Source organism: Notechis scutatus, chromosome Z (genome assembly GCF_049901735.1).
Source record: "Notechis scutatus isolate UNSWTSFEM ecotype Mainland chromosome Z, rNotScu1.2, whole genome shotgun sequence".
Classification (NCBI taxonomy): Eukaryota; Metazoa; Chordata; class Lepidosauria; order Squamata; family Elapidae; genus Notechis; species Notechis scutatus.
In genome coordinates, this window is record NC_142025.1 from 119,920,472 (window position 1) to 119,930,269 (window position 9,798).

At 42.1% G+C, this 9,798-nt stretch overlaps 1 protein-coding gene across 1 annotated transcript in view; it reads right to left on the minus strand.

Annotated features, from left to right (window-relative positions):
• The window catches only part of LOC113427269 (dynein axonemal heavy chain 2-like), a 76,122-nt gene that overhangs the window by 6,867 nt on the left and 59,457 nt on the right, over positions 1 to 9,798 (minus strand). Inside the window, exons 22-25 of the mRNA XM_087947401.1 lie at positions 9,274 to 9,448; positions 2,796 to 2,959; positions 2,531 to 2,692; positions 1,431 to 1,534 (exon numbers count right to left, since the gene is read on the minus strand). Coding sequence (XP_087803527.1) covers positions 1,431 to 1,534; positions 2,531 to 2,692; positions 2,796 to 2,959; positions 9,274 to 9,448 — 605 coding nt within the window. The remainder of the gene's footprint in view (positions 1 to 1,430; positions 1,535 to 2,530; positions 2,693 to 2,795; positions 2,960 to 9,273; positions 9,449 to 9,798) is intronic.

Genomic DNA, 9,798 nt, shown 5'->3' on the forward strand with positions numbered 1-9,798 from the left:
CTACCAACCAACCATCTATCATATATCTATCATCAACTATCATCTGTCTGTCTGTCTGTCTGTCTGTCTGTCTATCATTGTATCTATCTATCTATCTATCTATCTATCTATCTATCTATCTATCTATCTATCATCTATCTATCATCTATCTATCTATCTATCTATCTATCTATCTATCTATCTATCATCTATCTATCATCTATCATCTATCTATCTATCTATCTATCTATCTATCTATCTATCTATCTATCTATCATCTATCTATCATCTATCTATCTATCTATCATCTATCTATCTATCTATCTATCTATCTATCTATCTATCTATCTATCTATTATCTATCTATCTATCATCTATCTATCTATCTATCTATCTATCTATCTATCTATCTATCTATCTATCTACCAACCAACCAACCATCTATCATATATCTATCATCAACTATCATCTGTCTGTCTGTCTGTCTGTCTATCTATCTATCTATCTATCTATCTATCTATCTATCTATCATCTATCTATCTATCTATCTATCTATCTATCTATCTATCTATCTATCTATCTATCTATCTATCTATCTATCATCTATCTATCTATCTATCTATCTATCATCTATCTATCTATCTATCTATCTATCTATCTACCAACCAACCAACCAACCAACCAACCATCTATCATATATCTATCATCAACTATCATCTGTCTGTCTATCTATCTATCATCTATCTATCTATCTATCTATCTATCTATCTATCTATCTATCTATCTATCTATCTATCTATCCATCCATCCATCCATCCATCCATCCATCCATCCATCTATCTATTGCATAATCAACTATCATATCTATCCACCCACCCATTATCTATCTCTATCTATCTATCTATCTATCTATCTATCTATCTATCTATCTATCTATCTATCTATCATCTATTTATCTACCTACTTACCTACCTACCTACCTACCTACCAACCAACCAACCAAACAAACAAACAAACCATCTATCATCTATCTATCATCTATTAGCAGCTACCTATGTATATCAATCTATCTACCATCTATCTATCTATCATCAACTATCATCTATCTATCGACCTCTATCATCATCAACTATCATATATATCCATTATCTAACTGCCTGCCTGCCTGCCTGCCTGTCTACCTACCTACCTACCTACCACCTACCATCTATCTATCATTAACTATCATCTATCTATCATCAATCATCTACCTACCTACCTACCTATCTACCTACCAACCAACCAATCAACCATTCATTATCCATCCATCCATCCATCCATCCATCCACCCACCCGCCCACCCGCCCACCCATTCATTCTAGGTCAAAGATCTCCTTGGTCCAGGACCAGGCCAGTGTCCTTCAACTCGGCCAACCCCGGGCTGTGCTTCCTGGCCAACGCAAGCCCCCTACCTCTCTCTCAAAGCTGGGTTCCTGAGGTCCGTGATCAAAGGCATGGTCCTCTTAAACTGCTCAATCTTGACCTTGGAGGTCTCAATTATTTCCCAGTTCCGATCCTTCCGGTCAGAAAAGGAGGGAGAGAAAATGCTCATTAAATGGTGGAAATGGGAAAGCATCGGATTTCCGGGTTGGGGCTGGAAATCCGCCAACTGTTTGTGTCGGATGCCTCGACTTCAATTCCTAGATGCTCGCTGAGCTGGGTTGTTTACTTGTAGGCGTTTCCTGACCCAACTAGGGAACATCATCAGTGCTAAAAGGAAGTTAGGTTTGGGAGGAGGAGGAGGAAGAGGAGGAGGACTGTTGGGTCTTTGCTGGTTTCTGAGCTGGGTGGTTTCCTTGCAGACGTTTCATGACCCAACTAGGCAAGGTCATCAGTGCTAGAAGGGAGTGGGGTTTGTGGAAAGGAGTGGGGAGGAGGACAAGAACAGCTTTGGGGTCCTTGGTGCTCTCTGAGCTTAGTGATTTTCTTGCAGACGTTTCATTACCCATCTAGGTAACATCACGAATACTAGAAGGGAGGGGACATGTGGAGACGAGGAGGAGGGGGAAGGAAAGAGAGGAAGAGGAGGGAGGAGGGGGAAAGGAGGAAAAGGACAGTGGGGTCCTTGGTGCTCTCTGAGATTGGTGGCTTTCTTGCAGACGTTTCATGACCCATCTAGCTAACATCATCAGTGCTAGAACAGAGCGGGGTCTGTGGAAAGGAAGGGGAAGGAGGAAGAAGAGGAGGACTAGCGCTTTCTGAGGTTGGTGGTTTTCCTACCTGTGTTTCATAACCCAGCTAGGGAGCAACACCAGTGCTGGAAGAAATGGGATTTGCTCTCATTTCGTACAGCGAATGACTTGACCTCTCTCGGTGTTGGTGGGAATCCTCTGAGGGGTTTCCTTGATTCAATCCAGTCGACCACTGTTCGGCTGCGGTGGAGTGGGGGAAATCCCTTCCCCCATCCTCCCACCCCACGGAACGTTGAACCCCAGCCCAAAGGGGACGCTGAAGAGACCCATCCTCCACAGCCTCCTTCTCCCCTCTTTCCCCCCTCCACGGTCCCGCTTGCCTTCAGCTCCTTGCTCAACTTGTTCAGCTTCCGGAAGAGGGCGAAGGCGGTGTTCTCCATCACCTCCGTCTTCAGCGTCTTGAAGCTCCCGTTCTTCCACTCCTCCCAGTGCACCTCCCATTCCTTCGTGATCTCCCAGACTTGCTGGATGTAATCCAGTTCCTGGCGAGCCCAGAAGACAAGCCAAAAACGTGAAGCCCGCCCTTGGGGCACCCGAGACCTTCCCTCTTCAGAAGACGGTCCACGGGAGGAGGTCCGCTCTCACCCTCTCCAGCTTCTGAAGGTCTTTGGAGGCGGGCTGGTCAATTTTGAAGATGCCCAGGTTGGAGCGCAAAGCGTTCTCCTCCTCCTTCATGGTGGCCAGTAACTGCCTCATGGCCAGGATCTGCTCCAGGGCAGCGTCCGCCGAGACGGCGCTGGTGAAAGGACCTGCCAGTGGAGAACGACAGAAGAGCTCAACTTCCGGTGCTTTCACTGGGGATACCAGCATGTTGGCTACACCTACTTCCCACCCAACCATTGCAGGCCTCTGCTTGCTTTATTTGTTTATTTGGTTTCTCAATGGCTTACGAGATGATAGGTATAAGTAAAAACATAGTTAGGAACACATGGATACAGGTAAGGAAGAGAAGAGAAGCAAACAGCCTGAAGGGGAAGGAGGGGCAGAAGCGGGGGCGGAGTCAAACAGGAAGCAGCCTAGAATCCCTACCTAATCACAAACAAACAAAGTCCAACCTCCCTTGAATCTGTAGAATTTATCTAACTCCTAGCATGTCCCGACCATTACTTGAGAAGATTCCTGCACAGAGGCTTTCAGCAATAAAGCAGTTTAGTTAGAAGATTCCCGCACAGAGGCTTTCAGCAATAAAGCAGTTTAGTTAGAAGATTCCCGCACAGAGGCTTTCAGCAATAAAGCAGTTTAGTTAGAAGATTCCCGCACAGAGGCTTTCAGCAATAAAGCAGTTTAGTTAGAAGATTCCCGCACAGAGGCTTTCAGCAATAAATAAAGCAGTTTAGTTAGAAGATTCCTGCACAGAGGCTTTCAGCAATAAAGCAGCTTAGTTAGAAGATTCCCGCACAGAGGCTTTCAGCAATAAAGCAGTTTAGTTAGAAGATTCCCGCACAGAGGCTTTCAGCAATAAAGCAGTTTAGTTAGAAGATTCCGCACAGAGGCTTTCAGCAATAAAGCAGTTTAGTTAGAAGATTCCCGCACAGAGGCTTTCAGCAATAAAGCAGTTTAGTTAGAAGATTCCCTGCACAGAGGCTTTCAGCAATAAAGCAGTTTAGTTAGAAGATTCCTGCACAGAGGCTTTCAGCAATAAAGCAGTTTAGTTAGAAGATTCCCACAGAGGCTTTCAGCAATAAAGCAGCTTAGTTAGAAGATTCCTGCACAGAGGCTTTCAGCAATAAAGCAGTTTAGTTAGAAGATTCCCGCTGAGAGGCTTTCAGCAATAAATAAAGCAGTTTAGTTAGAAGATTCCTGCACAGAGGCTTTCAGCAATAAAGCAGCTTAGTTAGAAGATTCCTGCACAGAGGCTTTCAGCAATAAAGCAGTTTAGTTAGAAGATTCCCGCAGAGGCTTTCAGCAATAAATAAAGCAGTTTAGTTAGAAGATTCCTGCACAGAGGCTTTCAGCAATAAAGCAGCTTAGTTAGAAGATTCCCGCACAGAGGCTTTCAGCAATAAATAAAGCAGCTTAGTTAGAATATTCCCGCACAGAGGCTTTCAGCAATAAATAAAGCAGCTTAGTTAGAATATTCCCAACACAGAGGCTTTCAGCACAAAGCAGCTTAGTTAGAATATTCCCGCACAGAGGCTTTCAGCAATAAAGCATTTTAGTTAGAAGATTCCCCGCACAGAGGCTTTCAGCAATAAATAAAGCAGCTTAGTTAGAATATTCCGCACAGAGGCTTTCAGCAATAAAGCAGTTTAGTTAGAAGATTCCCGCACAGAGGCTTTCAGCAATAAATAAAGCAGTTTAGTTAGAAGATTCCTGCACAGAGGCTTTCAGCAATAAAGCAGTTTAGTTAGAAGATTCCTGCACAGAGGCTTTCAGCAATAAAGCAGCTTAGTTAGAATATTCCCGCACAGAGGCTTTCAGCAATAAAGCAGTTTAGTTAGAAGATTCCTGCACAGAGGCTTTCAGCAATAAATAAAGCAGCTTAGTTAGAATATTCCCCTGACAGAGGCTTTCAGCAATAAATAAAGCAGCTTAGTTAGAATATTCCCGCACAGAGGCTTTCAGCAATAAATAAAGCAGCTTAGTTAGAATATTTCCCACAGAGGCTTTCAGCAATAAATAAAGCAGTTTAGTTAGAATATTCCCGCACAGAGGCTTTCAGCAATAAATAAAGCAGCTTAGTTAGAATATTCCCGCACAGAGGCTTTCAGCAATAAAGCAGTTTAGTTAGAAGATTCCGCACAGAGGCTTTCAGCAATAAATAAAGCAGCTTAGTTAGAAGATTCCTGCACAGAGGCTTTCAGCAATAAATAAAGCAGTTTAGTTAGAAGATTCCTGCACAGAGGCTTTCAGCAATAAATAAAGCAGCTTAGTTAGAATATTCCCGCACAGAGGCTTTCAGCAATAAAGCAGCTTAGTTAGAATATTCCCGCACAGAGGCTTTCAGCAATAAATAAAGCAGTTTAGTTAGAAGATTCCCGCACAGAGGCTTTCAGCAATAAAGCAGTTTAGTTAGAATATTCCCGCACAGAGGCTTTCAGCAATAAATAAAGCAGTTTAGTTAGAATATTCCCGCACAGAGGCTTTCAGCAATAAAGCAGTTTAGTTAGAAGATTCCGCACAGAGGCTTTCAGCAATAAAGCAGCTTAGTTAGAAGATTCCTGCACAGAGGCTTTCAGCAATAAAGCAGTTTAGTTAGAAGATTCCTGCACAGAGGCTTTCAGCAATAAAGCAGCTTAGTTAGAAGATTCCCGCACAGAGGCTTTCAGCAATAAATAAAGCAGTTTAGTTAGAAGATTCCTGCACAGAGGCTTTCAGCAATAAAGCAGCTTAGTTAGAAGATTCCTGCACAGAGGCTTTCAGCAATAAAGCAGCTTAGTTAGAATATTCCCGCACAGAGGCTTTCAGCAATAAAGCAGCTTAGTTAGAAGATTCCCGCACAGAGGCTTTCAGCAATAAAGCAGCTTAGTTAGAAGATTCCCGCACAGAGGCTTTCAGCAATAAAGCAGCTTAGTTAGAATATTCCCGCACAGAGGCTTTCAGCAATAAAGCAGCTTAGTTAGAAGATTCCTGCACAGAGGCTTTCAGCAATAAAGCAGTTTAGTTAGAAGATTCCTGCACAGAGGTTTTCAGCAATAAAGCAGCTTAGTTAGAATATTCCCGCACAGAGGGTTTCAGCAATAAAGCAGCTTAGTTAGAAGATTCCCGCACAGAGGTTTTCAGCAATAAAGCAGCTTAGTTAGAATATTCCCGCACAGAGGCTTTCAGCAATAAATAAAGCAGCTTAGTTAGAATATTCCCACACAGAGGCTTTCAGCAATAAAGCAGCTTAGTTAGAAGATTCCTGCACAGAGGCTTTCAGCAATAAAGCAGCTTAGTTAGAATATTCCCGCACAGAGGCTTTCAGCAATAAAGCAGCTTAGTTAGAAGATTCCCGCACAGAGGCTTTCAGCAATAAATAAAGCAGTTTAGTTAGAAGATTCCTGCACAGAGGCTTTCAGCAATAAATAAAGCAGCTTAGTTAGAAGATTCCTGCACAGAGGCTTTCAGCAATAAATAAAGCAGCTTAGTTAGAATATTCCCGCACAGAGGCTTTCAGCAATAAAGCAGCTTAGTTAGAATATTCCGCACAGAGGCTTTCACCAATAAATAAAGCAGTTTAGTTAGAAGATTCCTGCACAGAGGCTTTCAGCAATAAATAAAGCAGCTTAGTTAGAAGATTCCTGCACAGAGGCTTTCAGCAATAAATAAAGCAGCTTAGTTAGAAGATTCCTGCACAGAGGCTTTCAGCAATAAATAAAGCAGTTTAGTTAGAAGATTCCTGCACAGAGGCTTTCAGCAATAAATAAAGCAGTTTAGTTAGAAGATTCCTGCACAGAGGCTTTCAGCAATAAATAAAGCAGTTTAGTTAGAAGATTCCTGCACAGAGGCTTTCACCAATAAATAAAGCAGTTTAGTTAGAAGATTCCTGCACAGAGGCTTTCAGCAATAAAGCAGCTTAGTTAGAAGATTCCCGCACAGAGGCTTTCAGCAATAAATAAAGCAGTTTAGTTAGAAGATTCCTGCACAGAGGCTTTCAGCAATAAAGCAGTTTAGTTAAAAGATTCCCGCACAGAGGCTTTCAGCAATAAATAAAGCAGTTTAGTTAGAAGATTCCTGCACAGAGGCTTTCAGCAATAAAGCAGCTTAGTTAGAAGATTCCCCGCACAGAGGCTTTCAGCAATAAATAAAGCAGTTTAGTTAGAAGATTCCTGCACAGAGGCTTTCAGTAATAAAGCAGTTTAGTTTGAAGATTCCTGCACTTAGGCTTTCAGCAATAAAGCAGCTTAGTTAGAATATTCCCGCACAGAAGCTTTCAGCAATAAAGCAGCTTAGTTGGAAAATTCCCACACATTTGCTTTCAGCAATAAATAAAGCAGTTTAGTTAGAAGATTCCTGCACAGAGGCTTTCAGTAATAAAGCAGTTTAGTTAGAAGATTCCTGCACAGAGGCTTTCAACAATAAAGCAGTTTAGTTAGAAGATTCCTGCACAGAGGCTTCCAGCAATAAATAAAGCAGTTTAGTTGGAAGATTCCTGCACAGAGGCTTTCAGCAATAAAGCAGTTTAGTTAGAAGATTCCTGCACAGAGGCTTTCAGCAATAAATAAAGCAGTTTAGTTAGAAGATTCCTGCACAGAGGCTTTCAGCAATAAAGCAGTTTAGTTAGAAGATTCCGCACAGAGGCTTTCAGCAATAAATAAAGCAGCTTAGTTAGAATATTCCCGCACAGAGGCTTTCAGCAATAAATAAAGCAGCTTAGTTAGAATATTCCCGCACAGAGGCTTTCAGCAATAAAGCAGCTTAGTTAGAATATTCCCGCACAGAGGCTTTCAGCAATAAATAAAGCAGCTTAGTTAGAATATTCCCGCACAGAGGCTTTCAGCAATAAATAAAGCAGTTTAGTTGGAAGATTCCTGCACAGAGGCTTTCAGCAATAAAGCAGCTTAGTTAGAAGATTCCCGCACAGAGGCTTTCAGCAATAAATAAAGCAGTTTAGTTAGAAGATTCCTGCACAGAGGCTTTCAGCAATAAAGCAGTTTAGTTAAAAGATTCCCGCACAGAGGCTTTCAGCAATAAATAAAGCAGTTTAGTTAGAAGATTCCTGCACAGAGGCTTTCAGCAATAAAGCAGCTTAGTTAGAAGATTCCCGCACAGAGGCTTTCAGCAATAAATAAAGCAGTTTAGTTAGAAGATTCCTGCACAGAGGCTTTCAGCAATAAAGCAGCTTAGTTAGAAGATTCCGCACAGAGGCTTTCAGCAATAAATAAAGCAGTTTAGTTAGAAGATTCCTGCACAGAGGCTTTCAGCAATAAAGCAGTTTAGTTAAAAGATTCCCGCACAGAGGCTTTCAGCAATAAATAAAGCAGTTTAGTTAGAAGATTCCTGCACAGAGGCTTTCAGCAATAAAGCAGCTTAGTTAGAAGATTCCCGCACAGAGGCTTTCAGCAATAAATAAAGCAGTTTAGTTAGAAGATTCCTGCACAGAGGCTTTCAGCAATAAAGCAGCTTAGTTAGAAGATTCCTGCACAGAGGCTTTCAGTAATAAAGCAGTTTAGTTTGAAGATTCCTGCACTTAGGCTTTCAGCAATAAAGCAGCTTAGTTAGAATATTCCCGCACAGAAGCTTTCAGCAATAAAGCAGCTTAGTTGGAAAATTCCACACATTTGCTTTCAGCAATAAATAAACCAGTTTAGTTAGAAGATTCCTGCACAGAGGGTTTCAGTAATAAAGCAGTTTAGTTAGAAGATTCCTGCACAGAGGCTTTCAACAATAAAGCAGTTTAGTTAGAAGATTCCTGCACAGAGGCTTTCAGCAATAAATAAAGCAGTTTAGTTGGAAGATTCCTGCACAGAGGCTTTCAGCAATAAAGCAGTTTAGTTAGAAGATTCCTGCACAGAGGCTTTCAGCAATAAATAAAGCAGTTTAGTTGGAAGATTCCTGCACAGAGGCTTTCAACAATAAAGCAGTTTAGTTAGAAGATTCCTGCACAGAGGCTTTCAGCAATAAATAAAGCAGTTTAGTTAGAAGATTCCTGCACAGAGGCTTTCAGCAATAAATAAAGCAGTTTAGTTAGAAGATTCCTGCACAGAGGCTTTCAGCAATAAAGCAGTTTAGTTAGAAGATTCCCGCACAGAGGCTTTCAGCAATAAATAAAGCAGCTTAGTTAGAATATTCCCGCACAGAGGCTTTCAGCAATAAATAAAGCAGCTTAGTTAGAATATTCCCGCACAGAGGCTTTCAGCAATAAAGCAGCTTAGTTAGAATATTCCGCACAGAGGCTTTCAGCAATAAATAAAGCAGCTTAGTTAGAATATTCCCCCGCACAGAGGCTTTCAGCAATAAATAAAGCAGCTTAGTTAGAATATTCCCGCACAGAGGCTTTCAGCAATAAATAAAGCAGCTTAGTTAGAATATTCCCGCACAGAGGCTTTCAGCAATAAATAAAGCAGTTTAGTTGGAAGATTCCTGCACATTTTTGTTCTCAGGAGAGGATGATGGGCCGAGAGGGAGAGGAGATACCCACCATTCATGTCAAAGTCCTGGAGGAGATTTTGGGCTTTCTTCTTGAAGTCATCTGCACAGTGGATCAGGCCCGTCTTGAACTTCTCCTTGTGTTTTTTCAACATGGTCTCGCCGTCCAGGAGGCACTGTTGGAAAGCCAGCCACTCCGAATTCAGATCCCCCAGCAGCTGCAGCACCTGGCGGGACGGGAAACCAATCGGCGTTGAGCACAAAAGAGGTGGGGAACCAGCGGAGACAAGCACCCACAATGTTGTGACGGGAGTTGTGGGGTGTGTGGACCAACAAAATGAGGCCGGGCCAATCTAATACAGGGGGTCCTCAACTTACAAACAAAACCTGGGCCAGAATGTCCATTGCTAAGACATTGTTAAGTTAGCTGCTCCTGGTTTTGCAACGTTTTTTTTTTTTTTTTTTGGCTGAGGTTAAGCAAATCTCTGTGTTTGTTAAGTGAAACTCGTGTTCATTAAGCGAATCTGGCTTCCCCCACTGACTGTTTGTCAGAAGGACGCAAATGGCGGTAACGCGG